The sequence below is a fragment of the Neodiprion fabricii genome, chromosome 2 (genome assembly GCF_021155785.1).
Source record: "Neodiprion fabricii isolate iyNeoFabr1 chromosome 2, iyNeoFabr1.1, whole genome shotgun sequence".
NCBI lineage: Eukaryota > Metazoa > Arthropoda > Insecta > Hymenoptera > Diprionidae > Neodiprion > Neodiprion fabricii.
In genome coordinates, this window is record NC_060240.1 from 32,386,611 (window position 1) to 32,410,869 (window position 24,259).

The 24,259-nt window shown below is 40.2% G+C and overlaps 2 protein-coding genes and 1 long non-coding RNA gene across 4 annotated transcripts; 2 read left to right on the plus strand and 1 right to left on the minus strand.

Annotated features, from left to right (window-relative positions):
* The first annotated feature begins 56 nt into the window (after window positions 1-56).
* On the plus strand, window positions 57-2,816 carry LOC124175562 (dynein axonemal assembly factor 3). The gene is made up of 6 exons (XM_046555952.1): window positions 57-533; window positions 847-1,036; window positions 1,293-1,463; window positions 1,594-1,773; window positions 2,070-2,307; window positions 2,416-2,816. The coding sequence occupies exons 1-6, from the start codon at window positions 287-289 to the stop codon at window positions 2,737-2,739; spliced, it is 1,350 nt and encodes a 449-aa protein (XP_046411908.1). The 5' UTR covers window positions 57-286; the 3' UTR covers window positions 2,740-2,816.
* Window positions 2,817-3,642: 826 nt separating this feature from the next.
* Window positions 3,643-4,034, plus strand: LOC124175180. 2 transcript variants are annotated; one of them, XR_006869111.1, is made up of 3 exons: window positions 3,643-3,686; window positions 3,791-3,910; window positions 3,971-4,034. It is a non-coding gene; the product is annotated as an uncharacterized LOC124175180 (long non-coding RNA). The 2 variants fall into 2 exon arrangements; XR_006869112.1 differs by lacking the exon at window positions 3,643-3,686 and adding an exon at window positions 3,700-3,776 and having other exon boundaries at window positions 3,821-3,910.
* A 17,586-nt stretch (window positions 4,035-21,620) lies between these two features.
* LOC124175236 (RNA-binding protein NOB1) lies at window positions 21,621-24,228 on the minus strand. Its single transcript, XM_046555273.1, has 6 exons — window positions 24,006-24,228; window positions 23,633-23,765; window positions 23,044-23,255; window positions 22,551-22,941; window positions 22,121-22,455; window positions 21,621-22,011 (listed from the first exon to the last, which is right to left on the minus strand). Exons 1-6 carry the CDS (start codon window positions 24,075-24,077, stop codon window positions 21,751-21,753), a joined length of 1,404 nt encoding a protein of 467 aa, XP_046411229.1. The 5' UTR covers window positions 24,078-24,228; the 3' UTR covers window positions 21,621-21,750.
* Window positions 24,229-24,259: the final 31 nt, after the last annotated feature.

The window sequence follows — 24,259 nt, forward strand, 5'->3', positions numbered from 1 at the left end:
ATCGGGTTTCTACCTTAATAAGCTTAAAAACGTAATGACAAGTATAATGAAACTAAATCCCTGATTAAAAAATTTTTTTAGATTAGATAGATGTTAGATTATGTAACTCTATGAGACATCTGTAGATAGTTACATCACGTAACTATAGAAACCGTAATAACTGGTTGCTATACACAATTGCTATCAGTCTCCTACGGCGTCTACTCATCAATCAACCTCATTAATTTATAGTCCATCTGAAGAAGAAAAAGAAAAACCTCTGTTATTTCGTGATTAAATATTCGCGATGTGGTGGGGCTACAGTCAACCATTGGACCTGAGGCAAGAAATAAAGGAAAATGAAGATGATAGTTTAGATGTACCTCTGGAAGTTTTGATCCTAGGTTCGGGGGATGCTCGTCATATCGTTAAAACTGTCGCATCAGCCTACAAGCACAAAAGACGCTGTATCAACTTTCATGTAATAGAACCATTTCTGGAACAAATTGCGAGATCTATTCTGCTTTTGAGTACCATCCTTGAAGTGGGATTAGGTGAGCTTAGTAGAAAAAGTAACAGTTTTAGGGATATATTATAGTCCATTCTATATGCAGTGAAAAAGCATTATTCGTCGAGAATAATTCCCTAAAACGCGTTGAGAAAATCTAAACTTTGGTGTTCTAAGAGCTATTAAAAATTTTTCAACAAAGTGTGAAAATTTGTATTAGTTTGAACAACTCAACAGATAAGGGATTCTTAGCCTTATATATTGAATTTTACACTTCCCCATAACAAAATATTCCACTAACGACATATCTATCAAACACGGAATATGCCCTATCAAATATATCTTATTTCCTACTAAAGGACTGCAAGAAGCTACAAGATATTACTTGGAATTGATGGGAAATACACTATTAAGACCGGCAACGGCAAAATATTTAGTGCAGCGAGTTCAAAGCTTGATTGATATTCCAACACAAAGTGTGAACTGTCCGTGGGTGAACTTGGAAAAGCTTAAGCACAAGGACAGAGATAGTTTGGAATCAATTTTCAAGTTTGTACCAGACTTGATATCACTACTTATCTTAACACGTTGAGCGCCATGTCAGCCATCGGTGGCTGACACTAGACTTTCCGTTTAGGCCGCGTCAGCCATCGGTGGCTGACACTAGACTTATCGGTGGCTGACAGCGGCGCGTGTGGCCTGAACGGGATTGTCTTAGAAATACGCATGGCGCTCAACGTGTTAACATTGTCCTAATAAAATCAGATGTAACTTTTTTCTATTACGTATGTACATACATCTATAGGTTTTGGAAAAGAGCAACTTGCGAAGGCATTCCTATTATGGAATATTGGGATCATAGAATACGAAAAGCATTAGAGGTACGATACGATTGCCGAGAGGGTGTTTTTGACTGGGATTATCACATGGTATTGAAGTATAGAGAAAATACCAATTTAACGCTCCACGAGTACAGGTCGACCTTCAGAATTTATGACAATTATATACTTAGCTGAGCACTTTTCACAAATTTTAGTATTAGCACGTGAATTCTTAGTGTGAGCAACCTGAATTTAAACGAAAACATACATGGATTTTTTCTGTAGATTTTGGAGAGGCACCGGTATTGCTTTCACATGGATCGAAGGTGAGCCTGCAAGAAGTAATCCCACTCTCATCAACAACATTATAAGTCATGGGAAAGGGTTTATACACTACGCCTACATGGGAGACATTAATGTTGGGCCATACTTCACATGGAGTTTGGGAAGTGAAAAAAAAACAGAGTAATCGAGCACAAATTAATAAATCAATTTACAGGTGTAACTTGAAACTAAACTATAACTTATCTATGGTGTCAGTATACCATTAAAATCTATATATACACAATTGCCACCAGCTACTGTAATTGTTCAGATTCTTCGTGTTTCCCATTACTGACAAAATGAAGAAGAAAAAAATGGAAGGATCTTTATTGGATAGTTAAAATTGAAGGAGAAATTTCTCGCAGTCTATGAATATTAGGTTAAAATCACCAACACCCTAAATCGTATTGTTAATTTGTAATTTAAATACTTGACAGAAAACTGAGAGCCACCGACATTGCTGAGCGTGAAGTTATGCGTGCTATACATGAAACTAGAAGTAATGAACCCATGTGCGATGATGTGGTTGCTGCTCATCGTGATCCCTCTCTTCTGAATGCAGTAATAATAACAGAAATACCAAACAATGATATTGAACAAGAGACATGGTCAACGGATGACGAATTTAATCGTCAGAAAAAAAAAATTATTTGGAAAAATATTCCGGATTTCAAAGTATGAATCTACCACGTTCTATGTATCATACCTGAAAAAGTGTTTCACTCATAATATACGCACTCAACCATGAATGGATTCATGAAATATCACTTGTTACACTTACAGGTAATCTTCCATCCATTGACAGCCATTGATAAGTATAAAAACAAAAAGGAATTTATACAAAAATTTGACCTGATCTGGATTGCGCATAACATGACAAAACATTTACCAAATGTGATACCGATGGCAAAGTTACATGCAAAAATACTTGTAGAATCACGAAAATTTATGGTAGACTTGCGAAATGAGGATTTGGAGAAATTTACGAAAGAATTGATTGATGAAGCAAAAGAAAATGGAATGGAGAACATACATAAGTTTGATTCGCAAAAGGACAATATAGCAAGATTTCTGAAACGTAGTGTAGTAGCACAAGAAATACTTTAATTTTGAGAAGTTGGGTTTTTTATACTCCAGAAGAGGCTAACATTTGGCCCCTTCCATCACACCAATAAAATAAACGATCATATGTTTTTGGAAATATTGTTATGACTTGGCACGTGCACAAACATTAAAAAATTAATATTCGTAATTATTCCCACAACTTTTCATTTGCTCTCTCGATGATCTCTTGAATTTTCGGAGGCATAGAATCGAAACGCTGTTTTAGCTAGTCGCAAGTGAAGTATCTACGTTGGGTAGAGAAGCAGAATTATTTTTCGAAAAGTGTTCGTATGGAAAAAACTTCAGAGTAACTGTAACACATCACGGATGCGCTAAGTTTGATTGAGATGGAATGGGATGCTCCGTATATGAGACAGTATTTAACGGAATGTCCTGATTTAAAGACCTAAAAAGGTGATTGTCGGCTTTTTTTTTTTTTTTTTTATAGGGCGAGATAGAACGAAGCTTCTTAAAACTGCGAATGTATTTTAACACACATTTGAAAGGTGCGGGCAAAAATTTTTATCATCCAACGGTCGCAGAACGGCAGCGTTAGCTGATCCGTTAATTGAAGAATATATCTTTAGTCAACGGCTGACCATCGAAGGGCCTGGCCGCGTGAGTCTGGAATTGGCATGAAAAATAAAGTGCGTATTTCTTGTCTGAAATGTAAAAACTGAAATCATCATGCGTCATATCATTTCGTCATACATCATACATCATGCATCATACATAGTATTAAAGTTCGAAACCATAGTTTGGATGTTCGGATGTTCAGTAAGTGACGTCACCCAAATTTTTTTTTCTCTTGACGTCATCAATCTATATAGACGAAAATCAGCCGAATTCTTCAGTCTGGAAACGACTGTGCAGTGGAGCGGATGTGCGAGAATCGCGCTCCCCAGATTTCGAGTACCGGGTTCTCTACCTCCGTGGTTCCTGCACTCCGGGTCCGCTTCCTGATGCAACTCGAGTTCCGGGACAAGCGCTCCGTAGTTTCTATGCTCCAGGTCCGCTACCTGGTGAAACTCGACTTCCAGGTCTATCGCTCCAGGTCCGCTTCCTGGTGCAACTCGAGTTCCAGGACAAGCGCTCCGTAGCTTCTATGCTCCAGGTCCGCTACCTGATGAAATTCGACTTCCAGGTCATGCGCTCCGTAGTTTCTGCGCTCCAGGTCCTTGACCTGGTGACTTTTGACTTTCAGGACTAATTTTCCGTAGTTCTGGCTGTCCAGGTCCGCTTCCTGGTGAAACTTGACTTCCAGGACAAGCGCTCCATGGTTCCTGCGCTCCAGGTCCGCTACGTGGTGAAACTCGACTTCAGGGACACGCCGTAGCTCATTTTATAGTATTTTCTCATTATCTTCTTGGTAAAATGTGTAAAAAAAAAATTATATAAATCCTTACACAATATTTTTGATGTGTTCTAATACTTAGAATATTTATTAGTATTCGAGGTATAACCCGAGGTGGTTAGCGGTGGTCGTCGGAGGTGGTTGGCGGTGGTTGCGAGTGATCGCACTGGACGAGGAGGAGGACAAGGAGGAGGAGGAGGAGGACAAGGATTTGTGTACGGTAAGTATAGTATTTAATGGTAATTGTTATTATATTTTACCTACAATTTTTCAAACTTGTCACGTTTACAGTAAATTCTTTCAATTCATTTTTCGCGCAAGCCAAAATTCAGTGACTCACAATGCGCTAACAAAATTTCTATAATTTTTTATAATTTTCTCATAATCTTCTTGGTCAAATGTGTCGATAGTAAAATTATATTAATCCTTAGACAATATTTCTGCTGTGTTCTAATACTGAAAATATTTATTAGTATTCTAGGTATAACCCGAGGTGGTTAGCAGTGGTCGTTGGAGGTGGTTGGCGGTGGTTGCGGGTGATCGAAGTGGACGAGGAGGGGGAGGACGAGGAGGACGAGGATGTCTGCACTGTTAATATACCATTTATGTAATATTGAATAGAGCAAGAGTAGGAGTAGGGGTAGGAGTAGGAGAAGGAGTAAGAGTAGGATCAGAAGTACTCCAGATCCTACTCCTACTCCTACTCCTGATTCTACTCCTGATCCTACACCTACTCCCACTCGTGATCCTACTTTTTCTCCTACTCCTTCTCCTAGTCCTACTCCTGACCCTACGCCTACGCCTGATCCTACTCCTGATCCTGCTCCTACCCCTGAACCTACTCCCACTCCTGATCCTACTCCTACGCCTGATCCTACTCCTGATCCAGCTCCTACTTCTACTCCATTGAATATCATAAAAATGTAATACTTGCAGTCCACAAATCCTTGTCATCCTTGTCCTCCTCCTCCTGGTCCTCCGTGTCGTTCACCTCGATCACCCGCAACCACCACCAACGACCACCGCTAACCACCTCGCGTTATATCTCGAATACTAATAAATATTTTCAGTCTTAGAACACATCAAAAATATTGTGTATGGATCAACGTAATGTTTGATTGATACATTTTACCAAGAACATTATTTATCAGCGCATTGACAGCTACTGAAGCTGGCCTTGCGCGAAAAATGTATTGAAATAATTTATTGTAAACATGACAAGTTTCAAAAATTTTTGATAAAATACGATTACAATTGCTATTAAATATCATTAAAATATTATACTCACTATGCGCAATTAGTAACATAGCGACACGCGAAAAGAGCGTGGGATCAACAGGAAAGAAGTTACTAAGGAAAAAGCACCTGCCGAAAAATGTTAAAAACACAGGTTCTGGTTTTTTGGCTGTAACTTTTGACCCGCTGCTCGCAGCGTATCGGGACTGCGCTTAATCGATTTCTCTCGCAAAATTACGTCGGAATAGTGCCAGGAAGAATTTATTCCAGCACTTTTCAGAATCGCGAAAATTTTCGCCAAAAATGCAAAGGGGTTAGCCTTACTTTTTTCTTCACATAACACTCACGATGAGGACAAAGGACTGTCCAACAGTACTTCTGAATGGCCAACCTCTCCCAGTTGTCAACGAAGTGAGATACCTGGGCATGCACCTCGACCGAAGGCTAACCTGGACCAGCCACATAAAAAACAAAAGAAGACAGCTCGACCTCCACCTACGGAAAATGTATTGGCTAATAGGCAACAGATCGAAATTATCTCTCCACAACAAACTACTAATCTACAAAACGATACTCAAACCTATATGGACCTATGGGATACAACTCTGGGAAACTGCAAGTAATTCGAACATTGAAATACTACAACGATTACAAGCTAAGACTCTTCGCGTCATCACTAATGCCCCGTGGTACGTCACCAACGCCAGGCTGCACAAGGATCTTGGTATAAATACCATAAGAAAAGTGGCATACGAACAATGCACACGCTACGAAACTCGACTCGCCAACCACCCAAACCTGCTTGCATCAAATCTCCTTGACCGGAGAACGATCTCGCGAAGACTCAGGAAACTCAAACCACTAGACCTGCGAGAAAGATTTGGGGCCGAATAAACGCCAAAACAAATAAAGCGACAAACGATAAATAAGCGAGAAGAAAATAAATCGAACAAGCAAAAATAGTGCAGTGTGCATCGCTGGATGCAACCGCTAACGACAAAACCATTATCCACAACATACCTTTGAACATCACACCTATTCATTGTCACTTTATGTAACAGATTAAAGTTCTCTAATAAACGACAAAAAAAAAAAAATTTTGAAGCCAAAAATTTGTGGTCTCAGATTTGACTTGTACGACCCTTTCCTGACTATTTAGATCACCAGGAACTCAGAAAACGCAGCCAAAAGAGCGTGGGATCAACAGAAAAGAAGTTACGGAGGAAAAAGCACCTGATGAAAAATGTCGAAAACACTGGTTGTCGTTTTTTGGCTGTAACTTTCGATGCGTTGATCGCAGCGTATTGGGACTGCGCCCAATCGATTTCTCTCGCAAAATTACGTCAGAATAGTGCATGAAAGCATTTATTCCAGCACTTTTCATAATTGCGAAAATTTTCGCCAAAAATGCAAAGGGGTTAGCCTTACTTTTTTTCCATTTTTGGAGCCGAAAATTTCTCGTCTCAGATTCGATTTGAATGACCCGTACCTGACTACTTGGACCCTCAGGAACCCAAAAAACGCAGCGAAAAGAGCGTAGGGCCAACAGGAGAGTAATGGCGAGCGAAAAAGCACCTGCTGAAAAATGTCGAAAACACAGGTTCTCGTTTTTTGGCTGTAACTTTCGATGCGTTGATCGCGGCGTATGAGGACTGCGCCCAATCGATTTCTCTCGCAAAATTACGTCCGAATAGTGCATGAAAGCATTTATTCCAGCACTTTTCATAATTGCGAAAATTTTCGCCAAAAATGCAAAGGGGTTAGCCTTACTTTTTTTTCATTTTTGGAGCCGAAAATTTTTTGGTCTCAGATTCGATTTGAATGACCCTTACCTGACTACTTGGACCCTCAGGAACACAAAAAACGCAGCGGAAAGAGCGTAGGACCAACAGGAGAGAAATGGCGAGCGAAAATGCACCTGCTGAAAAATGTCGAAAACACAGTTTCTCGTTTGTTGGCTGTAACTTTCGATGCGTTGATCGCAGCGTATTGGGACTCCGCCCAATCGATTTCTCTCGCAAAATTACGTCGGAATAGTGCCACAATTAATTTATTCCAGCACTTTTGAAAATCGCGAATATTTTCGCCAAAAATACAAAGGGGTTAACCTTGCTTTTTTTTTTACCAAAAAATTTTTCCTCTCAGAATTGATTCGTATGACTCTTTCCCGACCAATTGGACCCCAAGGGACTCAGACAACGCAGCAAAAGGAGCGTGGGATCAACGGGAGAGAAGATACGAGGAAAAAAGCACCTGCTGAAAAATGTCGAAAATTCAGGTTGTCGCTTTTTGGCTGTAACTTTCGATGCGTTGATCGCAGCGTATTGGGACTGCGCCCGATCGATTTCTCTCGCAAATTTACGTCGGTATAGTGCCACAATTAATTTATTCCAGCACTTTTGAAAATCGCGAAAATTTTCGCCAAAAATACAAAGGGGTTAACCTTGCTTTTTTTTTTACCAAAAAATTTTTCCTCTCAGAATTGATTCGTATGACTCTTTCCCGACCAATTGGACCCCAAGGGACTCAGAAAACGCAGCAAAAGGAGCGTCGGATCAACGGGAGAGAAGATACGAGGAAAAAAGCACCTGCTGAAAAATGTCGAAAATTCAGGTTGTCGTTTTTTGGCTGTAACTTTCGATGCGTTGATCGCAGCGTATTGGGACTGCGCCCGATCGATTTCTCTCGCAAAATTACGTCGGAATAGTGCCACAATTAATTTATTCCAGCACTTTTGAAAATCGCGAAAATTTTCGCCAAAAATACAAAGGGGTTAACCTTGCTTTTTTTTTTACCAAAAAATTTTTCCTCTCAGAATTGATTCGTATGACTCTTTCCCGACCAATTGGACCCCAAGGGACTCAGAAAACGCAGCAAAAGGAGCGTGGGATCAACGGGAGAGAAGATACGAGGAAAAAAGCACCTGCTGAAAAATGTCGAAAATTCAGGTCGTCGTTTTTTGGCTGTAACTTTCGATGCGTTGATCGCAGCGTATTGGGACTCCGCCCAATCGATTTCTCTCGCAAAATTACGTCGGAATAGTGCCACAATTAATTTATTCCAGCACTTTTGAAAATCGCGAAAATTTTCGCCAAAAATACAAAGGGGTTAACCTTGCTTTTTTTTTTACCAAAAAATTTTTCCTCTCAGAATTGATTCGTATGACTCTTTCCCGACCAATTGGACCCCAAGGGACTCAGAAAACGCAGCAAAAGGAGCGTGGGATCAACGGGAGAGAAGATACGAGGAAAAAAGCACCTGCTGAAAAATGTCGAAAATTCAGGTCGTCGTTTTTTGGCTGTAACTTTCGATGCGTTGATCGCAGCGTATTGGGACTGCGCCCGATCGATTTCTCTCGCAAAATTACGTCGGAATAGTGCCACAATTAATTTATTCCAGCACTTTTGAAAATCGCGAAAATTTTCGCCAAAAATACAAAGGGGTTAACCTTGCTTTTTTTTTTACCAAAAAATTTTTCCTCTCAGAATTGATTCGTATGACTCTTTCCCGACCAATTGGACCCCAAGGGACTCAGAAAACGCAGCAAAAGGAGCGTGGGATCAACGGGAGAGAAGATACGAGGAAAAAAGCACCTGCTGAAAAATGTCGAAAATTCAGGTTTTCGTTTTTTGGCTGTAACTTTCGATGCGTTGATCGCAGCGTATTGGGACTGCGCCCGATCGATTTCTCTCGCAAAATTACGTCGGAATAGTGCCACAATTAATTTATTCCAGCACTTTTGAAAATCGCGAAAATTTTCGCCAAAAATACAAAGGGGTTAACCTTGCTTTTTTTTATACCAAAAAATTTTTCCTCTCAGAATTGATTCGTATGACTCTTTCCCGACCAATTGGACCCCAAGGGACTCAGAAAACGCAGCAAAAGGAGCGTGGGATCAACGGGAGAGAAGATACGAGGAAAAAAGCACCTGCTGAAAAATGTCGAAAATTCAGGTCGTCGTTTTTTGGCTGTAACTTTCGATGCGTTGATCGCAGCGTATTGGGACTCCGCCCAATCGATTTCTCTCGCAAAATTACGTCGGAATAGTGCCACAATTAATTTATTCCAGCACTTTTGAAAATCGCGAAAATTTTCGCCAAAAATACAAAGGGGTTAACCTTGCTTTTTTTTTTACCAAAAAATTTTTCCTCTCAGAATTGATTCGTATGACTCTTTCCCGACCAATTGGACCCCAAGGGACTCAGAAAACGCAGCAAAAGGAGCGTGGGATCAACGGGAGAGAAGATACGAGGAAAAAAGCACCTGCTGAAAAATGTCGAAAATTCAGGTCGTCGTTTTTTGGCTGTAACTTTCGATGCGTTGATCGCAGCGTATTGGGACTGCGCCCGATCGATTTCTCTCGCAAAATTACGTCGGAATAGTGCCACAATTAATTTATTCCAGCACTTTTGAAAATCGCGAAAATTTTCGCCAAAAATACAAAGGGGTTAACCTTGCTTTTTTTTTTACCAAAAAATTTTTCCTCTCAGAATTGATTCGTATGACTCTTTCCCGACCAATTGGACCCCAAGGGACTCAGAAAACGCAGCAAAAGGAGCGTGGGATCAACGGGAGAGAAGATACGAGGAAAAAAGCACCTGCTGAAAAATGTCGAAAATTCAGGTTTTCGTTTTTTGGCTGTAACTTTCGATGCGTTGATCGCAGCGTATTGGGACTGCGCCCGATCGATTTCTCTCGCAAAATTACGTCGGAATAGTGCCACAATTAATTTATTCCAGCACTTTTGAAAATCGCGAAAATTTTCGCCAAAAATACTAAGGGGTTAACCTTGCTTTTTTTTATACCAAAAAATTTTTTCTCTCAGAATTGATTCGTATGACTCTTTCCCGACCAATTGGACCCCAAGGGACTCAGAAAACGCAGCAAAAGGAGCGTGGGATCAACAGAAAAGAAGTTACGGAGGAAAAAGCACCTGATGAAAAATGTCGAAAACACTGGTTGTCGTTTTTTGGCTGTAACTTTCGATGCGTTGATCGCAGCGTATTGGGACTGCGCCCAATCGATTTCTCTCGCAAAATTACGTCAGAATAGTGCATGAAAGCATTTATTCCAGCACTTTTCATAATTGCGAAAATTTTCGCCAAAAATGCAAAGGGGTTAGCCTTACTTTTTTTCCATTTTTGGAGCCGAAAATTTCTCGTCTCAGATTCGATTTGAATGACCCGTACCTGACTACTTGGACCCTCAGGAACCCAAAAAACGCAGCGAAAAGAGCGTAGGGCCAACAGGAGAGTAATGGCGAGCGAAAAAGCACCTGCTGAAAAATGTCGAAAACACAGGTTCTCGTTTTTTGGCTGTAACTTTCGATGCGTTGATCGCGGCGTATGAGGACTGCGCCCAATCGATTTCTCTCGCAAAATTACGTCCGAATAGTGCATGAAAGCATTTATTCCAGCACTTTTCATAATTGCGAAAATTTTCGCCAAAAATGCAAAGGGGTTAGCCTTACTTTTTTTTCATTTTTGGAGCCGAAAATTTTTTGGTCTCAGATTTGATTTGAATGACCCTTACCTGACTACTTGGACCCTCAGGAACACAAAAAACGCAGCGGAAAGAGCGTAGGACCAACAGGAGAGAAATGGCGAGCGAAAATGCACCTGCTGAAAAATGTCGAAAACACAGTTTCTCGTTTGTTGGCTGTAACTTTCGATGCGTTGATCGCAGCGTATTGGGACTCCGCCCAATCGATTTCTCTCGCAAAATTACGTCGGAATAGTGCCACAATTAATTTATTCCAGCACTTTTGAAAATCGCGAATATTTTCGCCAAAAATACAAAGGGGTTAACCTTGCTTTTTTTTTTACCAAAAAATTTTTCCTCTCAGAATTGATTCGTATGACTCTTTCCCGACCAATTGGACCCCAAGGGACTCAGAAAACGCAGCAAAAGGAGCGTGGGATCAACGGGAGAGAAGATACGAGGAAAAAAGCACCTGCTGAAAAATGTCGAAAATTCAGGTTGTCGCTTTTTGGCTGTAACTTTCGATGCGTTGATCGCAGCGTATTGGGACTGCGCCCGATCGATTTCTCTCGCAAATTTACGTCGGTATAGTGCCACAATTAATTTATTCCAGCACTTTTGAAAATCGCGAAAATTTTCGCCAAAAATACAAAGGGGTTAACCTTGCTTTTTTTTATACCAAAAAATTTTTCCTCTCAGAATTGATTCGTATGACTCTTTCCCGACCAATTGGACCCCAAGGGACTCAGAAAACGCAGCAAAAGGAGCGTCGGATCAACGGGAGAGAAGATACGAGGAAAAAAGCACCTGCTGAAAAATGTCGAAAATTCAGGTTGTCGTTTTTTGGCTGTAACTTTCGATGCGTTGATCGCAGCGTATTGGGACTGCGCCCGATCGATTTCTCTCGCAAAATTACGTCGGAATAGTGCCACAATTAATTTATTCCAGCACTTTTGAAAATCGCGAAAATTTTCGCCAAAAATACAAAGGGGTTAACCTTGCTTTTTTTTTTACCAAAAAATTTTTCCTCTCAGAATTGATTCGTATGACTCTTTCCCGACCAATTGGACCCCAAGGGACTCAGAAAACGCAGCAAAAGGAGCGTGGGATCAACGGGAGAGAAGATACGAGGAAAAAAGCACCTGCTGAAAAATGTCGAAAATTCTGGTCGTCGTTTTTTGGCTGTAACTTTCGATGCGTTGATCGCAGCGTATTGGGACTCCGCCCAATCGATTTCTCTCGCAAAATTACGTCGGAATAGTGCCACAATTAATTTATTCCAGCACTTTTGAAAATCGCGAAAATTTTCGCCAAAAATACAAAGGGGTTAACCTTGCTTTTTTTTTTACCAAAAAATTTTTCCTCTCAGAATTGATTCGTATGACTCTTTCCCGACCAATTGGACCCCAAGGGACTCAGAAAACGCAGCAAAAGGAGCGTGGGATCAACGGGAGAGAAGATACGAGGAAAAAAGCACCTGCTGAAAAATGTCGAAAATTCAGGTTTTCGTTTTTTGGCTGTAACTTTCGATGCGTTGATCGCAGCGTATTGGGACTGCGCCCGATCGATTTCTCTCGCAAAATTACGTCGGAATAGTGCCACAATTAATTTATTCCAGCACTTTTGAAAATCGCGAAAATTTTCGCCAAAAATACAAAGGGGTTAACCTTGCTTTTTTTTTTACCAAAAAATTTTTCCTCTCAGAATTGATTCGTATGACTCTTTCCCGACCAATTGGACCCCAAGGGACTCAGAAAACGCAGCAAAAGGAGCGTGGGATCAACGGGAGAGAAGATACGAGGAAAAAAGCACCTGCTGAAAAATGTCGAAAATTCAGGTCGTCGTTTTTTGGCTGTAACTTTCGATGCGTTGATCGCAGCGTATTGGGACTCCGCCCAATCGATTTCTCTCGCAAAATTACGTCGGAATAGTGCCACAATTAATTTATTCCAGCACTTTTGAAAATCGCGAAAATTTTCGCCAAAAATACAAAGGGGTTAACCTTGCTTTTTTTTTTACCAAAAAATTTTTCCTCTCAGAATTGATTCGTATGACTCTTTCCCGACCAATTGGACCCCAAGGGACTCAGAAAACGCAGCAAAAGGAGCGTCGGATCAACGGGAGAGAAGATACGAGGAAAAAAGCACCTGCTGAAAAATGTCGAAAATTCAGGTTGTCGTTTTTTGGCTGTAACTTTCGATGCGTTGATCGCAGCGTATTGGGACTCCGCCCAATCGATTTCTCTCGCAAAATTACGTCGGAATAGTGCCACAATTAATTTATTCCAGCACTTTTGAAAATCGCGAAAATTTTCGCCAAAAATACAAAGGGGTTAACCTTGCTTTTTTTTTTACCAAAAAATTTTTCCTCTCAGAATTGATTCGTATGACTCTTTCCCGACCAATTGGACCCCAAGGGACTCAGAAAACGCAGCAAAAGGAGCGTGGGATCAACGGGAGAGAAGATACGAGGAAAAAAGCACCTGCTGAAAAATGTCGAAAATTCAGGTTTTCGTTTTTTGGCTGTAACTTTCGATGCGTTGATCGCAGCGTATTGGGACTGCGCCCGATCGATTTCTCTCGCAAAATTACGTCGGAATAGTGCCACAATTAATTTATTCCAGCACTTTTGAAAATCGCGAAAATTTTCGCCAAAAATACAAAGGGGTTAACCTTGCTTTTTTTTTTACCAAAAAATTTTTCCTCTCAGAATTGATTCGTATGACTCTTTCCCGACCAATTGGACCCCAAGGGACTCAGAAAACGCAGCAAAAGGAGCGTGGGATCAACGGGAGAGAAGATACGAGGAAAAAAGCACCTGCTGAAAAATGTCGAAAATTTAGGTTGTCGTTTTTTGGCTGTAACTTTCGATGCGTTGATCGCAGCGTATTGTGACTGCGCCCGATCGATTTCTCTCGCAAAATTACGTCGGAATAGTGCCACAATTAATTTATTCCAGCACTTTTGAAAATCGCGAAAATTTTCGCCAAAAATACAAAGGGGTTAACCTTGCTTTTTTTTTTACCAAAAAATTTTTCCTCTCAGAATTGATTCGTATGACTCTTTCCCGACCAATTGGACCCCAAGGGACTCAGAAAACGCAGCAAAAGGAGCGTGGGATCAACGGGAGAGAAGATACGAGGAAAAAAGCACCTGCTGAAAAATGTCGAAAATTCAGGTTTTCGTTTTTTGGCTGTAACTTTCGATGCGTTGATCGCAGCGTATTGGGACTGCGCCCGATCGATTTCTCTCGCAAAATTACGTGGGAATAGTGCCACAATTAATTTATTCCAGCACTTTTGAAAATCGCGAAAATTTTCGCCAAAAATACAAAGGGGTTAACCTTGCTTTTTTTTTTACCAAAAAATTTTTCCTCTCAGAATTGATTCGTATGACTCTTTCCCGACCAATTGGACCCCAAGGGACTCAGAAAACGCAGCAAAAGGAGCGTCGGATCAACGGGAGAGAAGATACGAGGAAAAAAGCACCTGCTGAAAAATGTCGAAAATTCAGGTCGTCGTTTTTTGGCTGTAACTTTCGATGCGTTGATCGCAGCGTATTGGGACTCCGCCCAATCGATTTCTCTCGCAAAATTACGTCGGAATAGTGCCACAATTAATTTATTCCAGCACTTTTGAAAATCGCGAAAATTTTCGCCAAAAATACAAAGGGGTTAACCTTGCTTTTTTTTTTACCAAAAAATTTTTCCTCTCAGAATTGATTCGTATGACTCTTTCCCGACCAATTGGACCCCAAGGGACTCAGAAAACGCAGCAAAAGGAGCGTGGGATCAACGGGAGAGAAGATACGAGGAAAAAAGCACCTGCTGAAAAATGTCGAAAATTCAGGTCGTCGTTTTTTGGCTGTAACTTTCGATGCGTTGATCGCAGCGTATTGGGACTCCGCCCAATCGATTTCTCTCGCAAAATTACGTCGGAATAGTGCCACAATTAATTTATTCCAGCACTTTTGAAAATCGCGAAAATTTTCGCCAAAAATACAAAGGGGTTAACCTTGCTTTTTTTTTTACCAAAAAATTTTTCCTCTCAGAATTGATTCGTATGACTCTTTCCCGACCAATTGGACCCCAAGGGACTCAGAAAACGCAGCAAAAGGAGCGTCGGATCAACGGGAGAGAAGATACGAGGAAAAAAGCACCTGCTGAAAAATGTCGAAAATTCAGGTTGTCGTTTTTTGGCTGTAACTTTCGATGCGTTGATCGCAGCGTATTGGGACTCCGCCCAATCGATTTCTCTCGCAAAATTACGTCGGAATAGTGCCACAATTAATTTATTCCAGCACTTTTGAAAATCGCGAAAATTTTCGCCAAAAATACAAAGGGGTTAACCTTGCTTTTTTTTTTACCAAAAAATTTTTCCTCTCAGAATTGATTCGTATGACTCTTTCCCGACCAATTGGACCCCAAGGGACTCAGAAAACGCAGCAAAAGGAGCGTGGGATCAACGGGAGAGAAGATACGAGGAAAAAAGCACCTGCTGAAAAATGTCGAAAATTCAGGTTTTCGTTTTTTGGCTGTAACTTTCGATGCGTTGATCGCAGCGTATTGGGACTGCGCCCGATCGATTTCTCTCGCAAAATTACGTCGGAATAGTGCCACAATTAATTTATTCCAGCACTTTTGAAAATCGCGAAAATTTTCGCCAAAAATACAAAGGGGTTAACCTTGCTTTTTTTTTTACCAAAAAATTTTTCCTCTCAGAATTGATTCGTATGACTCTTTCCCGACCAATTGGACCCCAAGGGACTCAGAAAACGCAGCAAAAGGAGCGTGGGATCAACGGGAGAGAAGATACGAGGAAAAAAGCACCTGCTGAAAAATGTCGAAAATTCAGGTCGTCGTTTTTTGGCTGTAACTTTCGATGCGTTGATCGCAGCGTATTGGGACTCCGCCCAATCGATTTCTCTCGCAAAATTACGTCGGAATAGTGCCACAATTAATTTATTCCAGCACTTTTGAAAATCGCGAAAATTTTCGCCAAAAATACAAAGGGGTTAACCTTGCTTTTTTTTTTACCAAAAAATTTTTCCTCTCAGAATTGATTCGTATGACTCTTTCCCGACCAATTGGACCCCAAGGGACTCAGAAAACGCAGCAAAAGGAGCGTCGGATCAACGGGAGAGAAGATACGAGGAAAAAAGCACCTGCTGAAAAATGTCGAAAATTCAGGTTGTCGTTTTTTGGCTGTAACTTTCGATGCGTTGATCGCAGCGTATTGGGACTCCGCCCAATCGATTTCTCTCGCAAAATTACGTCGGAATAGTGCCACAATTAATTTATTCCAGCACTTTTGAAAATCGCGAAAATTTTCGCCAAAAATACAAAGGGGTTAACCTTGCTTTTTTTTTTACCAAAAAATTTTTCCTCTCAGAATTGATTCGTATGACTCTTTCCCGACCAATTGGACCCCAAGGGACTCAGAAAACGCAGCAAAAGGAGCGTGGGATCAACGGGAGAGAAGATACGAGGAAAAAAGCACCTGCTGAAAAATGTCGAAAATTCAGGTTTTCGTTTTTTGGCTGTAACTTTCGATGCGTTGATCGCAGCGTATTGGGACTGCGCCCGATCGATTTCTCTCGCAAAATTACGTCGGAATAGTGCCACAATTAATTTATTCCAGCACTTTTGAAAATCGCGAAAATTTTCGCCAAAAATACAAAGGGGTTAACCTTGCTTTTTTTTTTACCAAAAAATTTTTCCTCTCAGAATTGATTCGTATGACTCTTTCCCGACCAATTGGACCCCAAGGGACTCAGAAAACGCAGCAAAAGGAGCGTGGGATCAACGGGAGAGAAGATACGAGGAAAAAAGCACCTGCTGAAAAATGTCGAAAATTTAGGTTGTCGTTTTTTGGCTGTAACTTTCGATGCGTTGATCGCAGCGTATTGTGACTGCGCCCGATCGATTTCTCTCGCAAAATTACGTCGGAATAGTGCCACAATTAATTTATTCCAGCACTTTTGAAAATCGCGAAAATTTTCGCCAAAAATACAAAGGGGTTAACCTTGCTTTTTTTTTTACCAAAAAATTTTTCCTCTCAGAATTGATTCGTATGACTCTTTCCCGACCAATTGGACCCCAAGGGACTCAGAAAACGCAGCAAAAGGAGCGTGGGATCAACGGGAGAGAAGATACGAGGAAAAAAGCACCTGCTGAAAAATGTCGAAAATTCAGGTTTTCGTTTTTTGGCTGTAACTTTCGATGCGTTGATCGCAGCGTATTGGGACTGCGCCCGATCGATTTCTCTCGCAAAATTACGTGGGAATAGTGCCACAATTAATTTATTCCAGCACTTTTGAAAATCGCGAAAATTTTCGCCAAAAATACAAAGGGGTTAACCTTGCTTTTTTTTTTACCAAAAAATTTTTCCTCTCAGAATTGATTCGTATGACTCTTTCCCGACCAATTGGACCCCAAGGGACTCAGAAAACGCAGCAAAAGGAGCGTCGGATCAACGGGAGAGAAGATACGAGGAAAAAAGCACCTGCTGAAAAATGTCGAAAATTCAGGTCGTCGTTTTTTGGCTGTAACTTTCGATGCGTTGATCGCAGCGTATTGGGACTCCGCCCAATCGATTTCTCTCGCAAAATTACGTCGGAATAGTGCCACAATTAATTTATTCCAGCACTTTTGAAAATCGCGAAAATTTTCGCCAAAAATACAAAGGGGTTAACCTTGCTTTTTTTTTTACCAAAAAATTTTTCCTCTCAGAATTGATTCGTATGACTCTTTCCCGACCAATTGGACCCCAAGGGACTCAGAAAACGCAGCAAAAGGAGCGTGGGATCAACGGGAGAGAAGATACGAGGAAAAAAGCACCTGCTGAAAAATGTCGAAAATTCAGGTCGTCGTTTTTTGGCTGTAACTTTCGATGCGTTGATCGCAGCGTATTGGGACTCCGCCCAATCGATTTCTCTCGCAAAATTACGTCGGAATAGTGCCACAATTAATTTATTCCAGCACTTTTGAAAATCGCGAAAATTTTCGCCAAAAATACAAAGGGGTTAACCTTGCTTTTTTTTTTACCAAAAAATTTTTCCTCTCAGAATTGATTCGTATGACTCTTTCCCGACCAATTGGACCCCAAGGGACTCAGAAAACGCAGCAAAAGGAGCGTGGGATCAACGGGAGAGAAGATACGAGGAAAAAAGCACCTGCTGAAAAATGTCGAAAATTCAGGTTTTCGTTTTTTGGCTGTAACTTTCGATGCGTTGATCGCAGCGTATTGGGACTGCGCCCGATCGATTTCTCTCGCAAAATTACGTCGGAATAGTGCCACAATTAATTTATTCCAGCACTTTTGAAAATCGCGAAAATTTTCGCCAAAAATACAAAGGGGTTAACCTTGCTTTTTTTTTTACCAAAAAATTTTTCCTCTCAGAATTGATTCGTATGACTCTTTGCCGACCAATTGGACCCCAAGGGACTCAAAAAACGCAGCAAAAGGAGCGTGGGATCAACGGGAGAGAAGATACGAGGAAAAAACCACCTGCTGAAAAATGTCGAAAATTCAGGTTGTCGTTTTTTGGCTGTAACTTTCGATGCGTTGATCGCAGCGTATTGGGACTGCGCCCGATCGATTTCTCTCGCAAAATTACGTCGGAATAGTGCCACAATTAATTTATTCCAGCACTTTTGAAAATCGCGAAAATTTTCGCCAAAAATACAAAGGGGTTAACCTTGCTTTTTTTTTTACCAAAAAATTTTTCTTCTCAGAATTGATTCGTATGACTCTTTCCCGACCAATTGGACCCCAAGGGACTCAGAAAACGCAGCAAAAGGAGCGTCGGATCAACGGGAGAGAAGATACGAGGAAAAAAGCACCTGCTGAAAAATGTCGAAAATTTAGGTTGTCGTTTTTTGGCTGTAACTTTCGATGCATTGATCGCAGCGTATTGGGACTGCGCCCGATCGATTTCTCTCGCAAAATTACGTCGGCATAGTGCCACAATTAATTTATTCCAGCACCTTTGAAAATCGCGAAAATTTTCGCCAAAAATACAAAGGGGTTAACCTTGCTTTTTTTTTCACCAAAAAATTGTTTCCTCTCAGAATTGATTCGTATGACGCTTTCCCGACCAATTGGACCCCAAGGGACTCAGAAAACGCAGCAAAAGGAGCGTGGGATCAACGGGAGAGAAGATACGAGGAAAAAAGCACCTGCTGAAAAATGTCGAAAATTCAGGTTCTCGTTTTTTGGCTGTAACTTTCGATGCGTTGATCGCAGCGTATTGGGACTGCGCCCAATCGATTTCTCTCGCAAAATTACGTCGGCATAGTGCCACAATTAATTTATTCCAGCCCTTTTGAAAATCGCGAAAATTTTCGCCAAAAATACAAAGGGGTTAACCTTGCTTTTTTTTTTACCAAAAAATTGTTTCCTCTCAGAATTGATTCGTATGACTCTTTCCCGACCAATTGGACCCCAAGGGACTCAGAAAACGCAGCAAAAGGAGCGTGGGATCAACGGGAGAGAAGATACGAGGAAAAAAGCACCTGCTGAAAAATGTCGAAAATTCAGGTTGTCGTTTTTTGGCTGTAACTTTCGATGCGTTGATCGCAGCGTATTGGGACTGCGCCCGATCGATTTCTCTCGCAAAATTACGTCGGCATAGTGCCACAATTAATTTATTCCAGCACTTTTGAAAATCGCGAAAATTTTCGCCAAAAATACAAAGGGGTTAACCTTGCTTTTTTTTTTACCAAAAAATTTTTCCTCTCAGAATTGATTCGTATGACTCTTTCCCGACCAATTGGACCCCAAGGGACTCAGAAAACGCAGCAAAAGGAGCGTCGGATCAACGGGAGAGAAGATACGAGGAAAAAAGCACCTGCTGAAAAATGTCGAAAATTCAGGTTGTCGTTTTTTGGCTGTAACTTTCGATGCGTTGATCGCAGCGTATTGGGACTGCGCCCAATCGATTTCTGTTGCAAAATCACGTCCGAATAGTGCATGAAAGAATTCAATGCAGCACTTTTCAAAATCGCGAAAATTTTCGGCAAAAATGCAAAGGGGTTAGCCATACTTTTTTTTCATTTTTGGAGCCGAAATTTTTTGGTCTCAGATTCGCTTTGTATGACCCACTCCTGACTTTTTGGTCCCCCAAGAACCACGAATACCAATAAATATTCGCAGTAATAGAACACATCAAAAATATTGCGTAAGGATTAATATAATTTTTTTATTGACACACTTCATCAAGAAGATAATGAGAAAAATACTATCAAATGAGCTATTGAGCGCCTGTCTCTGAAGTCGATTCTCACCAGGTACTGTACCTGGAGCGCTCATCCTAGAACTCGAGTTGCACCAGGAAGCGTACCCGGAGTGCAGGAACCACGGAGGTATTCATTTACGTACTCAGGAGTTTTACGTACTCATTTTGTATCGATTCAATCTCAAGCTTCTATACTGACACTACTTTGGCTGCTACGAATGTCGGTGCGAGCCCGTTAGGTAGAGTCGATAGAGCAAAACCCTCCTACTCTCCCAGACCCACCTGGGCCCACTTGCCTGCCAAAAACCGGTCACAAAAATTTACCCTGGGGTATCCGTCTTTATACATATATTTCAGTCAATTAAATTTAAAGCACCAAGAAACGAAAAAGCTATTTTTATTTTCCTGTCATATCTTCTTTCAGAGTTCTTCTAGTACGGATAGTCATTTAATCCACGGAGAACACACAAATTTTATTTATTACGGATAACACTCTTGCTCAAATGGACCTTACACACTTTTCAATCATCTGTCAATTTAGATCAACTGATGCGATGGATTGAAATTTTTCATAGATATACCAAGAACATTGCGAAATCATTCGACGAAGAAAAAAATGTCTGGAATCATTCATTTGTTCTAAAAAATTGGTGAAAAATATTTTTTAATAAATTAAATTGTTTTAAAAATATTTTGTGCAACAGAAAATAAACAACAAAAATTACTAAACGAAACACGAATTTTTTTCAATTTTCAACAATTTTGGTCAAAATTTAATTTGCATATTCTCAAGATGTGTTACAGTTGAAAAAAATTGTTCTTTAGCGTACTTTTAAAAAAAAGTATATTCATCTTGCAAACTAATGGAGGTGAATTTCAGAGGAAAAGAAAATGTATTCGTTGAAGAAACTGTCAAAATATGTATTCTTTTTACATATGCGTGGATATTTTATTTTCATTGAAGTGTGATGAATCTTCACTAATTGATGTATCTTTGACACAGTCGTTGCATAAGTAAGGGTGATGATCATCACACATTGGTCCTAACCAAAATGGACATTGTAGTTTAGTTTTTTTGGTTTTCACATAGGGGCAAAACACACACTTTGCTTTTCAAAATAACTGGTGGTTCACGTTGTAGGACAGCATTACACAAGCATCTGTGCTTCATCTGTTCGAGCATACTTGCAAACAGTGCTTGCAAGTACACAAAATCCCTAAATTAACAGGCGCTTAATCAAGCATTACTCTGTTGCGCGAACAAATCAATGTTTCGTATACACCATCACGATCAAATTAACCCTACGACTTCTTTGAACCATTCAAACCATGCCAAACGTGTACTGCTTACTCATGTGCCTACTACAATGTACAGGGGAAGAATCTTAACGTACATTTAGGACCCCAAGTTACCGCTAAACGGCCGCAGGCCCACCAATTTAAAGATATTCCTGACCAAAATCGATATAGGGGTCAAATTGACCCTCCGTGTTTTCCAAGGGTAACACCAATTCTAAGACAAACAGTTTTTGGCAGCAAAATTACAGAAATGTGAAAGTTAGCTATAGTGTTAGTTGTAGTGTCCTCTAATGGCATCTAATAATCTGTCTCATCGCAATGAATTTTTTGGCCCAAACAAATAGCATGGTTTCGTAGAAACTGGATATGCAACATTACTTCGAAAACACTGAATTGTTTGTAGTGAGATTACTTCCGTTTTCTCCTGGCTTGATTTGGATTTTTTCTCATCCAGTGCTTTATATCTGTTCCGGATCTTATACCGAGCATAGCAGATTTTGAGTTAATATCACGCATTACAAACGGTGAGTAGCCAGCTACGTAATCATCGTTTAGAGGATCATTTTTTGTTCGTGCTAATCTAGACGGCCGCTGATCAGGCCTGGGCTGATCTTCAAATAAAATTGGATTATTGGCGTGTTTTCCGCCCTGTGGTGTAGGTAGCGAGAACTGGAACATAATAAAGTTTAGTAATTAGCACAGATATAGAGGTAAATAAAAATGCTGCAATGATCAATGAGAATTCTTACAGCTTTAGCATGGAAGATGTTAACTTTACCTTTTTCCCCCTTGCCGTAAGTGGTCTTTTGTGATTAATATGGATCTGTTGTTTGCCGTTTTCATCTAGTGAGACCGCGACTTTTTTTAAAGTCTTATTTCCACAGTTGGGACAGAACTCTTTGGTCATGATGCTAGTAGTCTTGAAACACGTGTAACACCTTAGTATGAATGTTCTTAGCTGCTTAATTACTCTCCCATCCAAGCTAACGACTTGGAGGCCAATTTGTTTCAAAACATTCTGCATAGCGAAATCGGTTGTAAGGCAGGCAACTTTAGCTGGTTTTTCTTCTTGAATATCTGCATCCATATCTTTCTTGACTTTCACAATGTTCCCTGGAAAATTATTATTTTAATGTATTCACAGACATATTCAATCAACCTATGTTATCATTAGTCAAAAACAATTCAACGGTTTTTTCAAAACCTACGAGGTGTAATCCAACCCTCATCGTTGTCATCTTCACTTTCACTCTCTTCAATTTCTTGGTCCTCATCAGTAAACTCTTCACAATTTTCAGCTGGAAGAATATCGTCAACGTCTTTGCCATTATCCAATTCCAAATCTTCTGGATTGCATTTCAAAGCAGAAAATTTATCAGGTAAACTATCTTTCTCTATGTTTTCTAAGTCGGAGGTTGCTGTCTCATAATCAGAAATTGATGAGTATTCTGACAAATCGTCCGATTCAGAGGTAGAATCTGCGCTTCCATTTTTCAGCAAGATTACCGTGTTCAATTTATTATGCAAATCTAGATCTTTTGTGTCTTCATTTTGGTTAAAAGTGCAGTGTTCCACAGTTTCTTTTTCAGTACCTTGTTTCTAAATGAGATAAAAAAGCATTGGTACAACATGAAACCAAAAGTTTTGCCAATTGAAAGTGCATGTTGTAAGTTAATTTTATTTATTCCCCGTATTGCTTACATCATTGTCAGGTAAAAAAAATCCGGCCACATTATGCGAGTAATTATCTGGGAGATTGATGCTGATATTGGGCTTTACAGGTGTTATAGGTACATCCTTCAAGTGTTGAGGTCCAACTTTTTCTTTCTCAAGCTGATAAGTTAAGGCAATCACCTTAATATCAGTTGCCGAAAGACTGCGGTAGTCTCCAGTCTTTTTAGAAAATTCGGTAACTATGGGACATACGTACGAATAATAGTGATATGACTGACAAAGCCACAACTGAATGATGTAAACAATGCCAAGTGTAAACAAGAAGGCCACATCTATTAGCACACTATTGTATTTTTTGCAAAATAACAGGTATTGGCACGATTGTTTCTATATACGTACATCATATGTGTATTGTAGTTGCAGATAGTAGTGAAATATGATGATTCATATAGGACTCGATTATAAAATGCTCTAGCCATATCATTTGGCATGTTTGGAGTATCGCATATAGACATGGAAAGAGCTATAGATAGAGACATGGAAAGACACGGAGGCGTGAAAAAAGCCACGTGAAGAAATAATGAATACAAGTAGGCTGATTCTTTATTTCTCTCACCAAAATGAATGTTCTCTGGAAAGACATCTTTAATAATCAAGTCGTAAGGTAAAACAACGAGTCTTCTGAGCTGTCGCTTGTTGGTTATTTCATTAACAACATCTTGAGGAGTTATAACGTTTTCAGCGATATCCTGTTACGAAAAATTGGGAGATGAGCTTTTATCATGATATGAGAATTTTGAGCTGAAAAGTGATACGATATCAAGTAATCATAATCTTATCGGTTTAAGTTATGATAAAAAAAGAAGAGTACGAGAAAACGCATTACTAATTAGGTAACGAAGATGGCATAACCTAATTCGAGCTAGTGCAATGTAATTGAGTGTACGCAGGTGAGTGGACAACTGTACTTTATTTATTATTTATCATACCTGTATAGCTGCGTTTCTAATAAATGCACTAGTATCGACAATCAGATACTCCACTTTTGCGTCAGCCTTCATTTTTCCCAGTTTCCAATGGGAGCTTTACATGTGGCCACGCTACACGGAAAATATCACGCTTCCATTAGGATATTGGGTCTTTAAATGCTTAAAACGTCTGAAACCACGGAGTGGGAACTACGCAGCTCATGTGAGTTGCTTATGTTTTACAATTACGCTAAAAGACGAGGAAATTCTAGACC

Excerpts from the sequence above, each read along its gene's own strand:
- LOC124175562 (XM_046555952.1), top strand. The coding sequence starts at position 287 with ATGTGGTGGGGCTACAGTCAACCATTGGACCTGAGGCAAGAAATAAAG. Across the intron at positions 534-846 it reads CATCCTTGAAGTGGGATTAG|GACTGCAAGAAGCTACAAGA; the intron begins GTGAGCTTAGTA and ends TTCCTACTAAAG. Across the intron at positions 1,037-1,292 it reads AGTTTGGAATCAATTTTCAA|GTTTTGGAAAAGAGCAACTT; the intron begins GTTTGTACCAGA and ends ATACATCTATAG.
- LOC124175236 (XM_046555273.1), bottom strand. The coding sequence starts at position 24,077 with ATGAAGGCTGACGCAAAAGTGGAGTATCTGATTGTCGATACTAGTGCA. Across the intron at positions 22,942-23,043 it reads TTTTTTTACCTGACAATGAT|AAACAAGGTACTGAAAAAGA; the intron begins GTAAGCAATACG and ends TATCTCATTTAG. Across the intron at positions 22,456-22,550 it reads TGAGGGTTGGATTACACCTC|GGAACATTGTGAAAGTCAAG; the intron begins GTAGGTTTTGAA and ends ATAATTTTCCAG.